The sequence below is a fragment of the Homarus americanus genome, unplaced genomic scaffold (genome assembly GCF_018991925.1).
Source record: "Homarus americanus isolate GMGI-L3 unplaced genomic scaffold, GMGI_Hamer_2.0 scaffold30108, whole genome shotgun sequence".
NCBI lineage: Eukaryota > Metazoa > Arthropoda > Malacostraca > Decapoda > Nephropidae > Homarus > Homarus americanus.
Window position 1 is genome coordinate 11,611,062 of NW_024748109.1, and position 24,701 is coordinate 11,635,762.

Below are 24,701 nucleotides of genomic sequence, written 5' to 3' on the forward strand. Positions count from 1 at the left end.
ATGCAGAAGTGTGTACCCTTAAGTGTTCTAACCATACAGGCTAAAGCAAGAAGCCTGTTCCAAAGCCTGAAGGAGCAGGCAGGAGATGAATGTGATCAAACCTTTACAGGAAGTCAAGGGTGGTTTGATAGATTTAAAAAACGCTACAGTCTACACAGTGTTAAGGTGAGTGGAGAGGCAGCTAGTGCCGATGTTGGTGCTGCCGAAGCTTTTAAGGAGGAGTTAGATGATGTGATTGTGGAAGGGAATTATTTGCCAGAGCAAATATTCAATGTGGATGAGACTGGATTATTGTGGAAACGCATGCCTGACCGGACATACATCCACAAAGAGGCAAAAAAAATGCCCGGATTCAAGGCATTCAAGGACAGAATTACACTTCTGTTGGGGGGGAATGTTGCTGGTTTCAAGCTAAAGCCCTTCATGATCTATCATTCAGAGAACCCCAGGGCTTTTAAACATATCAGCAAGCACACACTGCCAGTGTTTTATCGCAGTAACAAGAAAGCCTGGATGACCCTAGTACTATTTGAGGATTGGTTCATGACTTGTTTCATTCCACGAGCCAAGGAGTATTGTCTGCAACAAAGGATTCCATTCAAGATTTTACTGATTTTGGATAATGCTCCGGGACACCCACCACACCTGGACGACATGCACCCTGATGTTAAGGTAGTGTACATGCCACCTAACACTACCTCTATCATCCAACCCATGGATCAAGGTGCTATTTCTGCCTTTAAAGCGTATTATTTATGCACGACCTTCGCTCAGGCTGTTGCTGCTACTGAAGGTGAGAAAATGCTCAGACAGTTTTGGAAGGAGTACAACATTTTGTCATGTATAAAGAACATTAGTGCAGCATGGGATCATGTTACAAAACATTGCATGAATGGAATATGGAAGAAAATCCTGAAAAGATATGTGAACAGTTTCAAAGGATTTAATGAAAATGAAGTTATTTTGGATATTAGTAACAAGATAGTGGAGTTAGGTAAACAGCTGGAGTTAGAAATTGATACTGAAGATGTTGGACAGTTGGTTGAAAGTGTAGCAGAAGAGCTCAGTAACGAGGATCTTATTGAACTAGATGCACAGAAAGTTGCAGAGGAAGAAGAGAGACAAAATGTAGAAGAGCCTGCACCCCCCAAAAAGTTTTCAGTGAAACATATGGCAGAGGCATTTGCTACAATTAATAAAGCAATGCAAATGTTTGATGACATGGATCAAAATTATGAGCGTTATGCCAAAGTTGACAGAATGATCCAAGATTCACTTGCTTGCTACAGAGAAATTTATAATGAAAAGAAAAAGAAAACTGTGCAGTCTAAATTGGACACCTATTTCAAGAAGTCCCCCAGTACTGGCTCCTCACGCCCCACCAGTGCTGCCTCTTCACTCCCTCAAGATGATCCAATACCTTCAACCAGCAAGTTACCACAGTACATAAACCTGTCTGAAGGAAGCGACATTGATGACCCACCCAGCCCTGTCTCCTCTTCTGCTTCTTCCAATTAATATAGTCTCCATGTATCCTGTAAATAGAAAATTATGGGGGCCCCGTGTGCATTCAGCTGACTACATTTAAGGTAAGTGCTCAGTCACACTGTATCCATTCCTCATTATTTATTACTTTTACTGTACTGTATCCATTCCTCATTATTTTTTACGTTTAGTGTACTGTATTTCGTTGTAGATTTTTAAAAAAAATTTGAAAAAAAAAAAAATTTTGAATTTTTTTTTTTTTGAAAAATTTTATTTTTTTATCTATATCGGAATTACGACCATATCGGACTTACGACCTGGATTTGGGTCCCTAACCCCGTCGTAAGTCGGGGTCTAGGTGTATATACTAAGAGGGAATATTATCAAAGAAACTGACAGAGTTTTATTGAGTTAAATCATACCAAATGCAATAATCTATATTATTATCATATGAGTATATTATGAACTAGAAGATAAATTAATTATATTAGGATGCACTACAAAACTATATTTGGGTGCACAGCGATCCCTTTATAACAACAGCATGCAATTTCACTATAATTCCACATTACTTAGGTTCATTTGGTGTTGGGTTCATAATGTATAATTGAAAAATAAATAATTTTCCCAAAACCATCCCACACTCAATCCCAGATGAGCTATTGCACCATAGTATGTTCCCAGTCTTTTTTTTACAGAGCTGTACATAGCTGATCGTTCCTACTTTCTCTAATAATGTTGCCAGCACTTGCCGTCTTTCAAGCACTGGATTTTTTGTTAAGTCAAGTGTACAGGTTGACAATCCCTTATCCGAAATCCTTGAGACCAGATGCATTTCGGTTTTTGGAATTTTTCGGTTGTCAGAATGGTTAGTTTTTTTTTTTTTTTTTACAGGGATCAGCCCACCCGGGCACAGGTCACTGACCCACATTAGGACCTGGGGGCTAAAATATTGTAATTATAATAAATAATAATAATAATAATAATAATAATTATAATAATTCATAGGTCCAGGCCGTGTTTCTCACTTTTGATCTTTTTTTCATTCTTGTATTTCTTTATTATTATTATTATTATTATTTTATTATTACAGTATTATTGTTATTATTATTGTTATCATTCTTATTTTATTTTTGTGTATTTTTTATTAAAAATTTTATTTACTATGAATAATTATTATTACTGTATTACTGTATTATCATTATTAATATTATTATAATTATTATTACTATTACATTTTCACCCCCCAGGCCCAGATGTGGGTCAGTGACCTGTGCCCGGGTGGGTTGTTACAAAAAAAAAAAAATTGCTCCACAAAAAAACTTTCGGTTTTCAGAGCTTTTCGGTTTTTGGAATTTCGGATAAAGGGTTGCCAACCTGTAATTACAAATACAATATTTTATCTGGCAGCCAAGACATGATAACTAAGCACTCTTGTTGGTTAGTGTTATCGCCGCTGGCTTCAACTACAGTGCTGGCGTTGCCTTACCCGAACAAACATTCAATCTATCAGCCTGCGACCACGTGCACCGTTGCCCCATGCGACCTGTACAAACAAGATGCCCCGATTCTGATGAGTGTATGGTTTAAAGGGTGGCGTGGCCACCTGGTCTCCATGATGCAGATTGCCTTCTCGAGTGATGCTGTGAGGACCAGCCACCAGCCCTCTGTGGTAAACACTGACTCCCAATCCTGGCCGAGTTTTTGTGTTGGAACAATTTACACAGTACTATTATCCCTTGGAACACCATACTGGTTCTCAGTGACCCGCACTTATAAGTACAGCCAAAGTGATGACATACCCCTCAGTACTGAAATATTGTGGACTAATTATGCCTACTCGTTTCTGCCTTATCTGGAGAAATAAGACAATGAGGAATGAAGTGTAACTAAGATTAATAGAGTTATGAACTTTGTATCATGTCACTATGCTTAATAATCAATTGTAATTAAGATGAAATCGTCTGAGACTAACTAATTATGTATCAGATAGATCACTGTGTAATACTAATGAACGCCTTGTTCTTTGCAGGTTTTGACCACATCAATAAATATTGAATGCGTCAAAAGGCAAGTTTCAATCATTCCCTTCGACTTGCCCGTCACCTGAACATCCTTAACCAAGGTGTTTACAGTTGGAATAATGAGGAACAATCTGAACAGCACACAAACAAATAATCAAACAAAAAATTTTGGAAATTGTCAAACAGTGTAATGTCAAAATATTCCAAACTTGTTTAATTTGAATTTTTCGGTAATTCGAGTAACCGAGTCCATAAATTTTTAACATAATGGATCTGAGTGCGGACCTGAGTCTGAAATATTTGAACTTAGTCCGAATGGGTCACAGGGTCCGTTAAATCTGAGGTCCGTTTTAGAGGGTATCCGCTATAATGGAGGGTTACTATATATACCCTGTATAATAAAGCTTTGCTAGTCCAGGTTAAGTGGAGGGAGGAGGGTTCAGGATTATGTGAAGGTCTGGGCTATCCAAAATATTAAGAAAAATGCATTACACATGCAAATGACACATATTAAATCCAAACAATCCAAACCAGTATAGGCAGACACAGATTTACAAATGGGTCATGTTCCTGAAAAATCTTCCATAAAAAAAATCCTGATAAAAGCATACTTTCTAATGGACCCATTCTATGATTCTTCCCCACATCATACAAAAATGACACCAAAGGCCTAAATTAACCCATTCAATGTGGCTGGTCTGAATTTTGAGTGTACCCTCAGTGCAATCCATATGATACATATGGGTTTCTTTTCTACAGTCAACTGCCAAAGAGGTGAGGACATCTAAATAGAAAACAAGACACTTCCTCATTCCTTCACACTGCTCCATGGATAAACAACTGATGACTCATCACACTCAAGGTCGGCTAAACATAATCCACATTAATCAAAGTCTGGGTCAGTGGATTCTGGATTAATAAGGTTCCACTGTACTCTCTTTATTATGCACTACTGTATAGTGTACCAGAATTGAAAAATACAGTCTTAAATAAAATTTACAATTTAATATAAAAAATATTTTTTAAATACAATACTGTAGATAATTACACACCATTCTTTAATTAAAATGCATATCAAGTATAAAAACATAAATACCGGTATATAATAATCATATGTAATACAGTAAAAGAAACTTTGTGAAAACTTTTACAATAAAAGTCATCCAACAACTAAAAGACATTTATAAATGACAATTGTATTTGAGTCATACGGGCCCTCTAATACAATTAAATTGGGTTTCCTCAAGATTCACAATTGCACAAAAGGTATAATTTTGACCCCTTATGAAAAGGTAAATTACTAACCAAACCTGTTTGAGCTAACCACAGACCCCCCCTTAACCAATTTACAAATGATTCAATCAAGTGTGTCAAATGTAAGCACATCACTTGACACCCCCCCCCCAACACATGGTCAAATTTGCAACTGTAAAACCTAAGATTTGAAAATCACTTTGTATACCTGGTTTTCTCCATATAATTTCACAATTGGTAAATGCATTCCAGCTACAGGTTCCTCTTTGGAATTATTTTTAGTAATCTATGTACACTCCTGTCTCAGGTATGCATGCATACCTACAGGACATACATAATATTTTTATCTAATGATTTAAGGGTTAACTGTGTATTGTATTAGAGTTTTAATAATGAATATTACTCCAAACTGACAGGACCAGTATCTAAACTATTTTCTTCCATAAGTTACATTGAAAATTTTTCTTGGAGAGTAACTCTGTGAATATTTACAAGTTTAATACAAAGTGAAAACTCTGAAGCTACACTTTAATCTGAAGGGATATATGGCAACTTAGTAGCTCACTGAATTGTGTTACATGATCCCAATCAATTTGTGGCAAAATCCCTCAAAGATTTCAAAAATTTCATCCACCAAATCAGGGGATGCAGACAAAACTTTCTAAGGTAAATTTTATATGAAGGACTATTAATCCCTCAAAATATGAGCTCATATATCTTCATCATCATCTGACTTGAACCCGTATAAATAATTTACAGGATTCATGGAGGATAGCAGGGCCTGCATAGTGAGGTATCTTTCAATTTAAAATATTAAAAGGCTTAGCTACAAATGCACTAGGACCCATAACAACAGGTTGAAAGTCAGTCAAACATACAGTAATGCCATCAGAGATCCAAAAGTAAAGTGATGAGAAGCCTGCAGATTCACCACCTAACCAAAACAACTTACCTCGATAATCCAAATATCAAAAGGTTTAAAATACTGGCAAAAACAAATTACTGTACTGTACAGTATTTAGCTATGTAAAAAAATGATACAATAAGTTTAATGATAACACCTGTGGTTGTTAGCATACTTGGAGACTAGGAGATTTTGTTACTCAATTTTGCACAAGGAACTGTCATGACTGAGTTTAGTATACCATTATGTGGCTGGAGGTGGTTTGAGATGAGTGAGCCTCATGTAAGTTTCAGATGCCCCACCTAAATTCCTTCATTGGCTTAGGAGGCAACCACCAAATTAGGGGTTTTGAATACAGATTTTACATGGTAAGGAACGAATGTGTTAGTACATGGATGATGGTGTGTCCTACCTCTAAATAATCAAGTCCTTTGGCAATGGTGGGCTGTGCTAAGTAGCTATATATCTCACAGGTTACCCATTTATGATATCTAGGCTACAAAATACTCCTGAAGTATAAATGAATACCGGTATGAACATCTGTATGAGTCCAGTCACAATGAACACTAAAATTAATATGTTTCAGAAGTGACAAATCAAATGTTTCTTTATAAAGTACTCTATACAGGTCAGTACAGTAATTTCTACTCAAGCTCTACCTTTTCTTGTAAAAATACATACAGAACTGTAATTTTCTTCAAAATACAAAAAGTTTATAATAAATCCATTTCTTGAATATCTATGATTGTAGTGCCAGAGTTTATAATTTTTGAAAGGTACTCTTCAAGAGGTTGAAAATTTGTTATGGTGATCCTTCATAAATTAATGATAAATTACAACATAGTCATCAGCATCATATTTAATAAAGCATATACAATATATTCTCTTAGACTTTTATTAGTGACTCAACAAGCACTCTTTTGGATGCTTAAGCAGCATTATATCACAGTTTGAAAACTAAAACAAAAATAATAATTTATCCTTATTAGTTACATGTTGAAATTTAAAAATCAACCTTTTGAATTTTAAACTCTTTATTAATAAAACTACGAATCTAGTGAGGATAAAAGAGAAAACTAAATGCCAATAACATTGTTTAGCCACTGTGCATGCTTTTCACCAAGTGTTTTTTGATATGAATTTGTTTGAAGACATCTATTTATTAGGTCTCTCTCACGCAAAAGAACAGCACTCCACTCACTGTTGACTGTCTCTACACATGATCTTTTCAGGGCTGGAGGTGGAGGGGAACAGGTTCTTTGGGGAGAGGAGCAAAGCAGCTCTTTTAGACGCGTCAAGAGGAATCTGCGATGACAAAAGAGTGCCTCATGATCACTATATTCCTCTATTAAGTCACAGTTAAAATCTAGCTCCTTCTGATAAAGCTTTTCTACACTATCTACACATGGAACAATTTCCAGTAAATTCTCAACTTTTTCTTCATTTACCAGAGAGACAAGTGAGTCCAGAAGATACTGGAGATAGTGGAGACCACTATGTTCACTTACATGAACACTAACCCACTTATGGCTTGTTTCATACTCTAATCGACATACATCTGTGAGCCCAACATGAGTGGCAAACTGCTGCAATACCCATAATCGATGGTTCCATGAATGATAGTTGTTTTGATGCTTGTCAGCTGTCCATGCACAAATATCTAATTCAGAAAATAGAAACTGCTTAATATATTCAGAATTTATGAGATCAACATTACCATTATGGTTATTATCCTCATCTAAGTCATGGGCTCCATTTGCTTGCAGAGGCATAACTCTTGATAGAATATTACTAAACATCCATTTACGATGCTGGAAAACTTCCATGCATTTAGGTTTTCTAGAAAGTATCAGCTTTGTAAGAAGCAGATCACTATCTGCTGCCAGTTGGCCCTGGCGTAAAAGTGCTTTCCGTATATTCCAGAATGTTGCAACTTCTGGAGCAATAAGCAAACAGAACTGAGTCCAACGAAGCAACAGAGCAGGATCTGAAAAAAAATAAATAATAAATAAATAAAAAATTTATATACCCTGTCAAATTACGTATTTCCGAGTGATTGCACTGTGTACTGAAAATTTTTTCGTTTGTAATTCATTTTAAAATGGCTGGCAAGCTTAAAAACGAGAGTTTTGTAGTGCTGAGAAGAAAAAGAGACACCCATTTTAGATTTTCTATGTATATTTAAGCATTTTCGACTTACGACCTGGATTTGGGTACCTAACCCCGTCGTGAGTCGGGGAGGAGCTGTATATATAACTTGTTATTTCATCCTAATTTTTGCTTTAATTTTTCATGATAAACTAAATAAATTAGTTACTAAACACAGTACAGTTGTACCCCACTTAACGCGGTCAATTAAACCCAGAGGGTCCCGCGTTAAGTGAAATCCGCGTTAAGTGAACAACAGAACATATGGGATTAATTCCAATAGAAACCGGCCCGACCCCCAAACTCCACTTTTTGAAGGCACATACCTATGTTGTAGTAAAAATAACATCTTAATTTTATGATGGTACATGCACACAATTAATACTTAAGAGAAATAGAGAAATACAGTCGCCAAGTTAATGTCCATTCAAATAATGGACTCAACTCCCTCCCCCTCTCACACTACACTGCCGGCTCTTCCCTCTCAGAGAAATTTTTGGGGGAAAACCACTAAATTTTAATAAATAATACCTCAAACTAAAGTTAGGATAATACAATTGACATTGCTGGATTCCTTGTAAGACCAGGAATATTTTGAATATAAATGTCATATATTTTGCACAAAAGATAACATAGTTACCTAGAGAAAAATTTTTATCTAAAATTTGTATGTTTAATGCAAAATATATGATGTTTATATTCAAAATGATCACCAAATTATAAGAATTCCAGCAATGTAAATTATATTCTGACCGGGTAATTTGTATGAATTTTATGAGCTAAAACAAATATCTTCAGTTAATAAAAAAAAAAATAATCTTCACGACACTATCTGTCAATCAAAGTACCCCACCTTGCCTCCCCCCCTCTTCCAACCGCGCGGTCAGTCCCAACCCTCCCCCCCACCCCCCACCAATCCTCCCTTCCAGAGTTTTTAACATTTAGTATTAAATAATACCTCAGATTAAAGTTAGGATAATATAATTGACATTGCTGGATTCCTTGTAAGACCAGGAATATTTTGAATATAAATGTCATATATTTTGCACAAAAGATAACATAGTTAATTTGAGAAAAATTTTTATCTAAAATTTGTATGTCTAATGCAAAATATATGATGTTTATATTCAAAATGATCATCAAATTATAAGAATTCCAGCAATGTAAATTATATTCAGACCGGGTAATTTGTATGAATTTTATGAGCTAAAACAAATATCTTCAGTTAATAAAAGGGGTAACAGATGGTCGGTCGGTCCCTCCCTCCCCCCCACCCCCCACCAACCGTCCCAAGGAGATGTGTGGGATAACCACTAAATTTTAATAAATAATACCTCAAACTAAAGTTAGGATAATATAATTGACATTGCTGGATTCCTTGTAAGACCAGGAATATTTTGAATATAAATGTCATATATTTTGCACAAAAGATAACATAGTTACTCTGAGAAAAATTTTTATCTAAAATTTGTATGTCTAATGCAAAATATATGATGTTTATATTCAAAATGATCACCAAATTATAAGAATTCCAGCAATGTAAATTATATTCTGGCCGGGTAATTTGTATGAATTTTATGAGCTAAAACAGGCAGTCAGGCAGGGTGGCGGGTGGGGCAAATCTAAAAATAGCGTCTCCAGCCGGACACTCACCGCGTATATGTGGAAAAAATCCGTGTTAAGTGAAAGTTCAGCTCTGGCGAGGCACCGCGTATATGATAAAACGCGTTAAGTGAAACCGCGTTAGGCGGGGTAATACTGTACTGTAAAACCAACCTTTAAGAGAAATTAATGTGAGAAACACTAGTGTTTAAGTGAGATTGACTGTGAGTGAATTCATGGATATATTTGTGCATACAGATTATACAGTAGAACAGTACCCCGATACACCAGACTAATTGGAGCAGATCCCAATCCGGAAAAAAAAATCAAAGGGGTGGGGAATCTGGACATAACCCTTATTAACTGAATTGCTTCAGGAAATCAAAGCCTGGCTGTCAACAACTGTTTTTGTTGATATAAAGGTTTTTTATTTATTTACCTGTATTTTTTTTTTACGGGGAATAGCCCACAGGTCATCGACCCACAACGGGGCCTATGGGGCAAAAAATAAGAATAAAAAGAAATTAAAAATAGAAAAGAAAAAGATTATATTAATCTACACCACAAAGATGCTGGAAAACCAACTTTTAAAGTTTGACAGAATGTATGAGCATGGAAACACAGAAGGAGGCAGAGTTTGGCTTTGTGAGGAAAGAAGGATGTACTATAACAGGTTATTCTAGTCACAAGTGTGACCGACATCCACACAGAAACGGTGGGCACCGCGGGCAAGAAAAGTGCTACGAGCCAACGGCAGTACACAAGATGCCAAATTCACCGAACATTGCCCGTTACAGTACAGTACCTGTAAAAGAGAGAGAGTGATGCAACATTGCGGTGAGGAGAAAGCGAAGAAAGATTATCAACTAAAGGAGGAGAGTTAATAAGATGAAATGCATTTGATTCCACCTTAAATTACAGTTGGACAGAAGAGTCACCCCAGATATGAGAACAGTACTCCAAGTTAGGACAAATGAATCCCTTATAAACTTGAAGCAACTGCTCAGGGGTGAAGTAGCTACGGCATCTGTACAGCATATCGAGCTTTTGGGAGGCAGCTTTAGCAATGTTATGGATGTGTGGCTTCCATGACATACAGTTGTACCCCGCTTAACGCAGTCAATTGAACCCACAGGGTACCGCGTTAAGTGAAACCGCGTTAAGTGAACAACAGAACATATGGGATTAATTCCAATAGAGACTGGCCCGACCCCCAAACTCCACTTTTTGACGACGCACAACTATGTTCTAGTAAAAATAACATCTTAATTTTATGATGGTACATGCACACAATTAATACTTAAGAGAAATAGAGAAATACAGTCGCCAAGTTAATGTCCATTCAAGTCATGGACTCGACTCCCTCCCCCTCTTCTCACACTACACTGCTGGCTCTTCCCTCTCTGAGAAATTTTTGGGGGAAACCACTAGATTTTAATCAATAATACCTCAAACTAAAGTTAGGATAATATAATTGACATTGCTGGATTCCTTGTAAGACCAGGAATATTTTGAATATAAATGTCATTATTTTGCACAAAAGATAACATATTTACTCAGAGTAAACATTATATTTTTCAATTTGTATGTCTAATGCAAAATCTATGATGTTTATATTCAAAATGATCATCAAATTGTAAGAATTCCAGCAATGTAAATTATATTCTGGCCGGGTAATTTGTATGAATTTTATGAGCTAAAACAAATATCTTCAGTTAATAAAAAAAAAAAATTCTTCACGACACTATCTGTCAATCAAAGTACCCCACCTTGCCTCCCCCCCCTTCCAACCGTGCCAAATGGTCGGTCCGTCCCAACCCTCCCTACCAGAGAAGCTTTGGGAGAAAATAGTAATTTACATTTTTAGTAATAAATAATAACTCAGATTAAAGTTAGGATAATATAATTGACATTGCTGGATTCCTTGTAAGACCAGGAATATTTTGAATATAAATGTCATATATTTTGCACAAAAGATAACATATTTACTCAGAGTAAACATTATATCTAAAATTTGTATGTCTAATGCAAAATCTATGATGTTTATATTCAAAATGATCATCAAATTGTAAGAATTCCAGCAATGTAAATTATATTCTGGCCAGGTAATTTGTATGAATTTTATGAGCTAAAACAAATATCTTCAGTTAAAAAAAAAAATATTCTTCACACCGTGCCAGATGGTCGGTCGGTCGGTCCCTTCCTCCCCCCCACCCCCCACCAACCCTCCCTACCAGATGTGTGGGAAAACCAGAATATTTACCTTTTTAGTAATAAATAATACCTCAAACTAAAGTTAGAATAATATACTAATTGACATTGCTGGATTCCTTGTAAGACCAGGAATATTTTGAATATAAATGTAATATATTTTGCACAAAAGATAACACATTTACTCAGAGTAAACATTATATCTAAAATTTGTATGTCTAATGCAAAATCTATGATGTTTATATTCAAAATGATCATCATATTGTAAGAATTCCAGCAATGTAAATTATATTCTGGCCGGGTAATTTGTATGAATTTTATGAGCTAAATAAAAAAAAAAAATATATTATACTTCACCGCGTATATGAGTAGATGAACCGCGTTAAGTGAAAGTTCGGTTCTGGCGAGGCACCGCGTATATGAGAAATCGCGTTAAGTGAAACCGCGTTAAGTGGGGTACAACTGTATTAGAGGAAATGGTGAGACCTAGCATATCTATTTTAGAACTTGGCAGAAGGATTGCATCCTGAAATGTGATTGGTGGGAGATCAGCTAATTTGGAAAGTGTAATTGGTAAACACTGAGTTTTATTACCATTGCATTTAACCAAGTTTCTACCTTCCCATTCAGAGATGCTGCACAGATCCACAATGACAGAGGAAATGATATCAACTCTAGAAACAGATCTAGTTTGAGAATTAGGGGGAAGGGAAAAATGTGAAGAAGAGTGAAGAGTAGAATCATCAGCGTAAGAATGGATAGAATTAGTAGTAGTGTGAAGTAAATAATTGATTAAAAGAAGGAAGAGAGTAGGTGAAATATGAGAACCCTGTGGGACACCACTATAGGTAGAGAAAGAGCGAGAGATCCATTCCTCGACAACAAGTGCCATGAATTGGTTCTCAAGGAAGCTAGAAATTTGAGAAAAAAAAGTGGGGGAGACAAACCAAACCATAAGAGGGAAGTTTAGAAAGCAGACTTGTGCTATGCCCTGTCAAATGTTTTAGAGATATCGAGGGCCAAAACAAAAGTTTCCCCATAATCCCTAAGAGAGGATGACCAATGATGAGTGCAGTAGGAGAGCAGATCACCAGTAGATCTCGCCTGGTGAAAGCCATATTAGTGATCTGACAAAAGAGAAAGGTGTTCAAGGTGACGGAGAAAATGAGAGTTTAAGATAGTTTCAAAAATCTTAGAGAGGAATGAAGTTTGGGCAATGGAGAGATAGAGGGATTAGAATGATCACCATTCTTCAGAATGGGCTGAACCACAGCATGCTTCCAAGAAGAAGGAAAAGTTTGGGTTTTGAGGCAAAGGCAAAAGAGGCGAGCAAGCACAGGGGCCAGGGCTTCAGCACACTCCCTCAGAACATGAGGGGGTATTCCGTTCGGTCCATGCGCCTTGCATCCAACCTGGATAACACACCAGCAACCCTACGAGTGGAGATTATAGGAAAGTGCATAGGTTCAGTAGGAGGAGCGGGAGGGATAGAGATGGAATCTTCTAAGGTGGAGTTAGAGGAAAATAAACTGCCAAAGACATTGGCTTTATCAGGGGAAGAGTTGGCTATAGAGTTATCAGGTCGGAAGAGACGAGGAAAAGAGGGAGTGCAGAAGTTATTACAGATGTTTTTGGTTAAGGACCAGAAGGATTTACTAAAAGAAGAGTTAGTCAGGTCAGCGGTCTTTCTTTTTATAAGATTTCACTTGGCCCAACAAAGAATAACCTTACAACAATTCCTAGAAGTAATCAAAGAGGAGTGGGTAATAGGAGGAGATAGTTTCATAGCTTGATATGCCCTATCTCTCACCCTACATGCAAGAGAACAAGAACAAGTTTTGGTAGAAGATGGGATAAATGCACTTATACCAACTTGTATAACCTCAGCAATGATGTCAGCGCATACCAAGGAGTCCAGAGTGGAAAAGCAACATTCATCCCAAGGAAACTTGGAAAAGAATTCTCACTAGGATTGCCGGTTTGCCCTCCAATAGTGCCATAGATGGCATTTAGAGGGGGGGGGGGTGGGAGAGGTGGTCATGCCCAGTTTGATTTAATAGAAATAAAATTGTGATCAGAAGACCCTAAGGGGGTAGAAATTGAGTATGAATAGTGTGAGGGGTTAAAGGTAAATCAAAGATCAAGAATGTTAATAAGTTGATTGTGTCGATCTGGAACACGTGTAGGGCGTTTAATTATTTGTTCCAGATCATTAAGTAAAGAAAAAGAGTGTGCCTCAGCTCCACCTAGGTCATCCCTTGCAGAGCCAAGCCACTCTCTGTGATGTACAGTCTCGTTCAAGATTCTTCGAACACTGCTGGAGACAGCTGGCAACTCAAGGCTATTTGTTTACTATACTACATAGTAAAAATTATGAATGAATGTAAAAATGATCGGTGATTGGTAACTTAGTTCCCCGTTGCTTAATTAATGGTTGGGCTCTGTTGTTTCGTATTATATTATATTTTTCTGCTGGTATATACTGTTAATTTGATTTTAAAATGAATAGACCAATGGGCCAACCTATATGAATTTATGTTTAGATAATTAAACATAAGTAAAAATCGGTAAGTATGTTAAAGAATATCATGCATCGGGCATAGCTGTAAGCAGGTTGTTTATGGGGCTGCTTGTTTATCATTAATTTATACTAATATTATCTTCAAACGTTTAATCCCTTTCAGATAATTAATCCAGTTGTATGTAACAGATGCTTAACAGACTTCTTTCTAAAGACGCTGATTTCATGCAACATAAACTGCTGTTTTAATTCACTGTGGGATTAAGCAGAATCATCGGTTCACATGTGGAGTGTGTGTGTGGGCACGTGTGGAGAGAGTGTGTGTGTGTGTGTGTGTGTGTGTGTGTGGAAGTATGTATGTGTGTGTGCATGTGTGGAGTGTGTGTGTGCACATGTGGGTGTGTGTGTGTGTGTGTGTGTGTGTGTGAGCAAGTGGAGTGTGTGTGTGTGTGTGTGTGTGTGTGTGAGCAAGTGGAGTGTGTGTGTGTGTGTGTGTGAGCAAGTGGAGTGTGTGTGTGTGTGTGTGTGAGCAAGTGGGTGTGTGTGTGTGTGTGTGTGTGTGTGTGTGTGTGTGTGTGTGTGTGTGTGTGTGTGTGTGAATGTGTGTGTGTGTGTGTGGTGTGTGTGTGTGTGTGTGTGTGTGAAATGTGTGTGTGTGTGTGTGTGTGTGAAGTGTGTGTGTGAAGTGTGTGTGTGAAGTGTGTGTGTGAAATGTGTGAAGTGTGTGTGTGGTGTGTGTGTGTGTGTGCATGTGTGGGTGTGTGTGTGTGTGTGTGTTGTGTGGTGTGTGTGTGTGTGTGTGCATGTGTGTGTGTGTGTGTGTGTGTGTGGAATGTGTGTGTGTGTGCATGTGTGTGTGTGTGTGCATGTGTGGAGTGGTGTGTGTGTGCATGTGTGGTGTGATGTGGTGTGTGGGTGCATGTGTGGTGTGGTGTGTATGTGTGGAGTGGTGTGTGTGTGTGTGTGGAGTGGAGTGGAGTGGAGTGGAGTGGAGTGGAGTGGAGTGTGTGTGTGTGTGTGTGTGTGTGTGTTTAATAATGAAGTTGTTTAATTGAACGTGAAGGTAATTTATCTTACGAACCATCTATCTGATGGTGTGAATTAGTGCAGTAGCATATGCCCAATACTTTTAAAAGCCTTTATTTAGCAATATCATTGTCATTCCAAGACTTTGAATATTGTAAACAGCAAGTGGTATTTCTTTTGTTGAGTGACTATTTGCCTCTGCCCTCCTAAATCCTTGTTTCTGACTTGTGTAGTTTATGTCACCTTTAGTCTGGTGTCCTTTAAACAAAAAATTATTAAATTTTTTCAAAAATGTCTATGACGTATTATAAATTTGTAATCTTATTTATTTATTTATTTATTTATTTATTTATTTATTCATTCAATCATTTTTAGTGTCCAAAGGTAGGGGGTTGACTTATACGATGGGTATAAAATGATGACCTCTAAAATCATGACCGTAAGTGAGAGTATTTTGTATTACAACCTTCATATTTACCTTTAATATAATTGCTCTATTTCTATTATGGATGAAACAAAGTTTTTCTCAGTACTGTAGTTTTATTTAAACACCTTTTGTTATTGATGGCTGTGTGTGGACTGTGGTAGAATGAACAGGAAGTCAACTGAGTTCAGTGTTGTTGTGATTGTTGGGTCAGTCACTAATGATGTTGTGTGTGATGTCATGTATAGAGTAGCTTGTTTGACTGTTTACCTGTTTATGTATGTGTTTTGGTGGTTGACTTGGTCCTTCACAACACTTGACAGCTGCTGGAGTTGGGGAGTCGACTTATACTGTAGGTATAACTTGTACAACACCTGTACAAGTTAAAGCGATCCGGAATTTCACTGAGGCCATCCTCTTCAAGACTTCATCAATAAGAGAGGATCTCCAATTAAGTATTTCCCCTTTAACAATCAGGCAAAGACTTCACGAAGGAGGCATTCACCATAGAACTCCCGCCACCAAGGAGAAGTTAAATGAGCGATGTCACGAGGGCAGGTTACAGTTTGCTCGACGGTATGCTGAAGAAAGCCTAGATTTCTGGGGAAGAGTAATATTCACTGACGAAAAACTTTCTCATCTACCTCTCATGGAAGGTTGCATTGCTGGAGGAGGAACAACACCCGATATGCTAGACAGCATATTTATGAGGAAGCAAGGAGTGGCCATGTGACTTGCAATGTTTGGGGATGGATATATTTGCACAGAGTTGGAGAGCTGACTGACATAGAAGGAAGATTCACAGCTGAACAGTATTTAGAAATACTTGAAGTTGTGCTTCCCTCGGTGTGTGCATATGCTTTCCTGTTTCCCGAAAACATCATTTTCATGCACGATATGTGTACTATCCATACCGTACGGATTGTAATGCGGTGGTTTGCAGAAAAACGAAATTTTTAAGTTTTAGACTGGCCCAATAGAGAACGTTTGGGCCAATATTGTAAACGTGTGGGAGCCAGCTGAAGTGAGAACCAGGGTGCAGTTACAGGAGCATACACACCGTGAGTGGGAGGTGCTGAGGCGGAAACCACAACTGATACACAATCACATCGCCTCCTTTCCCAACAGACTGCAGCAAGTAATCGAAAATGAAGGTGGCTGGACTAAATATTAATGTGTCAGAAATTATTTGCTATGTAATCAACGTCACATACTGAATGCACATCGATATTCACTTTTTATATGTTAACTGAAATAAATATAATTTTCATGAATATATGTCAAATTGTATAATAAATGTAAAAAAAAACAGTCTTATTTTAATATCCTCACTTATGCAGTATTTATACAGGATGATTTAAATCAAACAAATCATAACATTATACTTATAATTATTATGAAAGAGTACAGTATAATATATGATAAATATATCGCATGTGAAATAATTACTATATCTACCATGGAAAAAAACCAGAAAGGGAGACGGAGACGAAGAAACAACTGTATAACGACACAATTCCTACAATACTGTATGTAATGGTCCGATCACAGCTGTCCGATCCGGCTCTTCAAGGCACTTGTGATGAGGAAATTGATCTTTCACATTTCAATCTCGTAATCTCACATTTAATAAGTTCATGTCATGCCATTCACAATATATTTATGTATTATTATTAGAAAATGTTTACTGTAATAATTGTATTTGTATATATTTTCTCTTTTCATTTATTAATAAGAAATTGGAAGAAATCCTTGCCAATATACCAAAGTATGAAACGTTACCTCACAATTTTTTCATAACTTACAATAATGATCCAACACTCACGCACACTTGCATAGACACATGCACATACGCACTCGCTCATGAAGAATGTCGATTTCAACGGGGTCCCTTGCCATTTTTATTAATTAATTATTTTTTCAATCCAGAATGTGACATCTAGCTTTATACCTAGGTACATTAATGCTTAGCAATAACTCGCCAAGCCAACATAGAGGCAATTAAAACATCTAATAATTACTTAATAGGTAATATTAGGAGGACAAGTCGGTACCTGCCATTTAATTGCAATTCTCAAAACCCCCTCCCGCACCCTCCATCACACGCATTGCTACCGTCATCTTCTTGACTGGCGAATCAGCTGTAAATACGCACAAAGAAGGCTATGGTAATTTGTGTTGTAATAACTGAAATACTAAGTGCCACGAGGATTTTATATTCGGTGGTGTTTATACATCTTAACACGGTGAGAAATCGAGTGACTTTTATTTTGTTTATGTCTCTCAGATACAGTGGGGTATGCTATGACGAATCTAATTGGTTCTAGAACCTTGTTCGTTATAGCATTCGTTTGTTATAGGATTAATCCGTTCCAGGCCCCCAAATACAACCACTTAACACTGAAAAATATAATATAAAATTGTAAAAATTGTAAAAAAGTGCATAAATATGCATCTAAACCCCTGAAATAAAGAATATCATTAATATTTGTAATAATAAAACAATAAATTAGAAAAAAAAAAAATTAAACAATGTTCGTTGTAGGAGTTTCGTTCGTTATAGCATTCTCAATTTTATAGGTAAAACCGTTCGTTATAGGAATATTCGTAGTAGGATCCGTTCGTTATAGCATACCCCACTGTATTGTGTTTGGGACAATTTTTTATACGGTCTGGTCAAGCATGGCGACCAAGGCTCATCTTATATCTAGGAAGACAGTAAATAGTTAGTGACTAATATCCTCTGCTTTCAAGTCACTTAGTGCAGTGTTTTTCAAACTTTTTTTACTGCGACTCACAGCCAGAACAACAATTTGAATTGCGACCCATTAAACCTAAGTGTAATGATATGAAATGAGTAAATCAAAGACAAACACTGTTCACAATTTTCCTTTATTTAGCATCGACAAAATTCATGTAAATTTCTCATGATCCATTTATATTTGAATTATAAGTATCCAATTGTATGAAAATAAAAATATTCTATTTATTTTCGCGACCCATTTTTATTTTGCGACCCAATTTATTTATTTCGCGACCCACTGAAGGGTCGGGACCCATAGTTTGAAAACCCGACTTAGTGATGACGTTGTTTTTCGCTCTTCTGGACTCATCTTCACTGAAAGAATATATATATATAGATATATATACAGTGGTCCCTTGGTTAACGAACACAATTCGTTCCAGAAGGTCGTTCGTTAACCGAAAATTTCGTTAACCGAAACCATTGTTTCAATGGGATTTTGGGTAATTGGTTCCAGCTCACAGAAAAGTGTATACAAAGTAAAGCCAAAAACACATAAAGTCAGAAACATTCCTAAAATTCCCCTAAATCGCCCTTAAATCACTATACAGTCATGCGCCGGTTAACGTCCTAGATACGTTCTTGGAAACGTGACGTTAACCGAAATGAACGTTGTCCGATCATCACAAACTTTTTATTTATACTTACGTGTATGTGGAATACTATATACGTACATATACACTTTTACTCTTAAATCATTACTGTAATGTGATACAGGTGATTAATTTTTATCTCTTGTGCAAAATACATGACGTTTATACAGTGATCCTCGGTTAACGAGATTTCGGTTAACGAATTACCTTCCATAAGATTCTTAACTTCGGTTAACGAACATTCCCTCGATTAACGAATTCCTTGCACACTAGCTGTCGTATTAGTCCGCCAATACAGTAATCAGTTCTAGGGGTTAAATTCCTTACTATTTTAGTTAATATCAAGAAGTTTGTACTATTCAATAATTTTAAAAGTCTTATATTAAAATTTTTTAGTCATTTTAACAAATATTTAACCTAATTTAAGTACAGGGAAACTAGTTTTTAGCGTGCCAAACAGCCTGTCAACACACCATACAGGCATCAGTCTCTGTGTCTTTTCAGTGGAGGTAACATCTTGCTTCAGACTCTCTTCAAAATAAATGCTTTTTTCTGTGTTTCAAGTCAAATTATTGGTCATTTTGAAATTTATTTTACATATTGATGATATATAGCGAAGTGCAGTGTTGATTTAAAGAAAATACTCTTGAATTACACCAAGTGAACTAAAATTTTATGGGTGAAATGGTGCATGGGTGACTTCTCTTCCACCCCAATGCCTTCTCTTCTTCCTTCTCCTCCACCCCCATTCTAATTCCCATCATCATCATCATCAACCAGGAGCCTTCTACATGCACACCTCAAAGTAAGTGTACTTTACTGCATTTATTTTTCGTTTGTATGTAATTTTCGGTGAGCTGGAACCAATTACCCAAAACCCCATTGAAATAATGATTTCGGTTAACGAGCAACCTTCTGGAACAAATTGTGCTCGTTAACCGAGGGACCACTGTATTAAAATTATTCACTGATTTACAAGGATTCCAGCAACGCCGAGCAGATGGGGGAGAGAAAGGGTGGGAGCGAGCGAGGGGGTGTGGGGGGGGAGGGGAGGTAGTACGTTTGACAGTTGGCACAGGCCCAGGTCTAACGCGTGAATATTTATCAGTTCTTAGGTGACTAAGCTTGTCTCTTATAAAAAGCCAGTGAAATGACCTGGGTGAATATAATTAACATAGCTGGGATTCTTGTAACATACTGATTAATTTGAATATAAACATGCTATAATTTGCACTAGACAAAACAATTTTAGTACCGTAATCAAATTAGTACATGTGCACTCCAGCTTCGCACTAAGGTCATTTATTTATTTTACGATTTTTTTAGTATGGTGTGTGCATGTAAATGGATGAAAATAAATGAAGAAATCTATGTAAATCTACCCAAAAATACAGTTGAAAAACTTTTTTATAAGTGTACTACAGTACTGTACACTGATGTACAACAATTTTTATCTCTTGAGCAAAATATATGATGTTTATATTCAAATTTTTGGCTGTCTTGCAAGGATTCCAGCAATGCAAATTATAATCTCCTAACTTTAGTCTGAGATATCATATAAGATAAAAACTGTAAGCCTAAAAGCCTGGCTGGGGAAGGGGACTGACGGAACCAGCCACGCCACCCAGCGAGGGGTTGGGGGGGGGGAGGGGTTGAGGTGATAAGTTTGAGGCGAAGGTCTCTGTGTGTTTATTTAACAGTCCTACTAAGCTTCTCTCATTTTAAAATGCCAGTGATATGACCTAGGAGAATATAATTTACATAGCTGGGATCCTTGTAAGATACTGATTTATTTGAATATAAACATGTTGTAATTCGCACTAGACATAACAATTTTAGTACCGTAATCAAATTAGTACATGTGCACTGCAGCTTTGCACTCAGGCCATTTATTTATTTTACATTTCTTTTAGTATGGTGTGTGCATGTAAATGGATGAAAATAAATGAAGAAATTTATGTAAACCTACCCAAAAATACAGTTGAAAAACTTTTTATAAAATGTACTACAGTATTGTACACTAATGTACTACATTTTTTATATCTTGAGCAAAATATATGACGCTTATATTCAAATTAATCTCTGTCTTGCAAGGATTTCAGCAATGCAAATTATATTATCCTATCTTTAGTTTGAGATATTATATAAAATAAACAAAGAAATCACCAATCTTTTATCTTGGAACATGAGGGTGGTGGGAGGGGGTGTGTGACAGAATGTCTGGCGTTTGTTTGTTTGTTCATTATTTGAGATAAGATTTGACAGTTGGCGCTGAAGGCCTGCCTGCGTGTTTATTTATCATTACTTAAGAGTGACTAAGCTCTTCTCATAATTTTCCACCCAAACGACCTGGGTGAATATAACTTACATTGGAGGGATTCTTGTAAGATAGTAATTTATTTGAATGTTTTTTTTTTTCCAATTTAAATTTTTATTGTTTATTCCTTGATAGATGAAGCGGGATCCTAGTGCTGTCACTTGGTACCCCTGTACCATAACACCAGAAGCAACTGGCCAGTGTCACAAGTATATACAGTACAGTACAGTCATCCCTTGGTTATCGCGCCTAATTGGGACCCCGCCGATGACGAAATTACAGAACCTATGGGATTCATTCTAATTGGTTCAAGCACCCAAGACCCAACCCCAAGTTTCCCATTTTACGACCATTTAGACCCACTAAATATATATACAGTATTACCCCGCTTAACGCGGTTTCGCTTAGCGCGTTTTACCGTATACGCGGTGGCTCGCCAGAGCCGAACTTTCACTTAACGCGGGTTTTCTCCACGTATACGCGGTGAGTGTCCGGCTCGAGACGTTATTTTTAGATTCGCCCCACCCGCCTGCTCCCGCCTCCTCCCTCCGCTTGGGCAAGCCGCGCGGTAAGGTTGCGCAGTGTGTGTCTTTGTTGCGTTATCACTGACGTCATATGACATATCGGACTGTGATTGGCCATGCATCCCTACCCCCCTCTGCTGCTAGCTGTAATTGGCTTAAAGTATTATGACGTGACCACCCGGGGGGGGGGAGGGAGGGAGGGAGGGAGGAAAGACGACGCTTGACCTAGCCGCGGCAGTTTCATCCCTCCAGGCCGCTCCGTGTATACGTGAACCCATTGTTCTGTGAAATGGCTTCCGCCGGACCACCACCGCCACCAGAGAGAGACCTTTCCTTACCTGGACCCAGCCACCCTAAGCCCAAGAAGACACGCCGTGGTCTAAGCTACGAAGTGAAGTACCAGATCATTCAAGATTTGGAGAAAGGAACACGGCAAGTTGATCTCGAGCGCCAGCATGGCGTCAACGAATCTACGATTCGCACTATCAAGAAGGATGCAGCCAAGATCAAAGAGCACATGAAAATCACAAAGTCTGTAGGTGCTTCAACGATCAGGTATTGCCAGAACAGGGTGCTGGCAAAAGTGGAAACTTTGCTGGTGAGTTATTTGATTCGTCAGGCGCGACGCAACATGGCGGTGGACACGCGCTCAGTGCAGGAGTACGCACGTGAGCTATACGCAGCAGTGTCACGTAAGCTGGGAATTGCAGAACCCAAACCCTTCAATGCTTCCTCTGATTGGCTGCATAGGTTTAAGAAGAGGAACAAGATCACCAACATCAACATTGGTGGTGAGGAAGCGAGTGCTGACCATGTGGCGGCTAGAGATTTTCCTCCGTTCTTACGTGAGATTATGGAGGAAGGACAGTACACCGACGACCAGGTATTTAACATGGAAGAATCTGGTCTTTTCTGGAAAAAGCTACCGTCCAAGACCTTTGTTGTAAAGAATGCCAGCAAGATTCGGGGCCGGAAGATGCAGAAGGAACGCATCACCGTCCTGTTTACCACCAATGCCTCCGGTACCTGTAAACCAAAGTTATCGGTGATTCACACAGCCCGCAAGCCGCACGCCTACAAGAATATGGACATGAACAAGCTTAATGTCCACTGGCTAACCGCACGTAAGGCGTGGATGTCCTCTTCTCTGTCCCTCTTCTGGTTTGACAACTGTTTTGTTCCTGACGTGAAGAAATTATGCGAGCAACAGAATGTTCCATTCAACATTTTGTTGCTCCTTGACAACGCACCTGGACACTCGCCCCTACTTATGGATCGTCACCCCAACGTAAAAGTGGTCTTCCTTCCTCCCAACACTACGTCATTAATCCAGCCCATGGACCAGGAGTTGATCTGCAATGTGAAAGCTGCGTACTCTGCAAAGAAGTTCAAGCTCCTGAACGACTCTACCAACACCAAGGATGAGTTGCGTAAGCTGGGTGACACCGACAGCGAGAGTAAAAGCGACGAGGACAAGGAACAAGAGGTGGCGACTCAAGAAGTTCTCGTCAAACAATTTTGGAAGAAGTTTAACGTCAAACAAGCTGTAGACTTCTTGGTGGAGGCATGGGATCAGCTGTCTATTGCTACGATTCGTCACGCATGGAGACATGTGTTGCATGGCATACCAGGTGAGAGGAGGAGTGAACCTGTGACTGGTGAGGTTCAGACTGTTGCAGTAGCAGTGGACCTTGCCAGAGAAGCTGCGCTCAATATTACAGCTGAAGGCTTCTCCGAGACCACCAACGAAGACATCCTGGAGGTGATCAGAGATCCTGAAGTGACTGCCGACGAGATGTTGGAAGAAGATCACGTCAGTGAAGAGGAGGAAGAAGGTGCGTCATTCTCCGAAGAACACAGTTTAACTCATAGTGATATTAAGGGTGCCATGGAGTGTGCAGAGAAAATGAAGTCCTTCCTTTTCCGCGACAATGACGATGACTGCTATGAAGTCTTCCAAACCGGGCTGGTGCAGGCTATGGAGCCGTACATCACGGTGTATCAAGACAACATAAACATCAGCCGTCAAAAAAGCATAACCGAGTTCTTCGCCCGCAACCCACCACAGCCAGCCCAAGCCAGTGATAGTGACAGAGGTAGAGACAGTGAAGATGACTTTGAGGGATTTGTCAGGGAGGCCATAACAAGTGTGGGTGACAGTGATGGTGACTCACCTGAGGGCCAGTAGCCTTCCCTCTGCCTCGGAACCAGCCTCCATCCCCATACGCCGACCCATCTCTTCTACCAACGTAAGTGTTCAACATAATTTTTAGTTTTCCTAACTTAACCTTTATTGTTCCTAACCTAACCTCTTCTCTATTACTTGTTTTTTCATACCATCATAAAATTAAGATAAAATTTTTACTACAACATAGTTATGTGTCGTCAAAAAGTGGAGTTTGGGGGTCAGGCCAGTTTCTATTGGAATTAATCCCATATGTTCTGTTGTTCACTTAGCGCGGTTTTCACTTAACACGGTACCCTGTGGGTTTTATTGACCGTGTTAAGCGGGGTACTACTGTATAATGTTATGGTAAATATCATACACACACATAGGCATGGCTAGGTTTTTACAAAGTGATGAAAAGGGTACGCTTAATACTGTAGTCCACAAAACATGTAGCTATGCTTTTTTATTTGGCCCTCTGTCATAGGAGTCCGTTTTCTCTCACATCAGGACGCCTGAGTCCTCCATTTTCTTTCTTAATCTTAGAGTGCACCAGAAACTTTACTATTTTTAGTAATGCCACAGAATTTGAAATTGCAACCCCAATTGCAGCTGGGGTTGCAATTGTAGAGGCAACTAGATATGTCTGATTACAGCAAATGTGTTATTGTCAATTTGTAGGTGAAAGATTTTATCCT

The 24,701-nt window shown here is 38.2% G+C and overlaps 1 protein-coding gene across 1 annotated transcript in view; it reads right to left on the reverse strand.

Annotated features, from left to right (window-relative positions):
• Positions 1-6,833: 6,833 nt before the first annotated feature.
• Positions 6,834-24,701, reverse strand: part of LOC121880062 (protein prenyltransferase alpha subunit repeat-containing protein 1-like) — a gene marked incomplete in the record, with an annotated part of 48,291 nt that continues 30,423 nt past the window's right edge. The window contains 2 exon segments of the mRNA XM_042387069.1: positions 6,834-6,972; positions 7,385-7,654. Of these exon segments, the coding sequence (XP_042243003.1) occupies positions 6,962-6,972; positions 7,385-7,654 (281 nt within the window).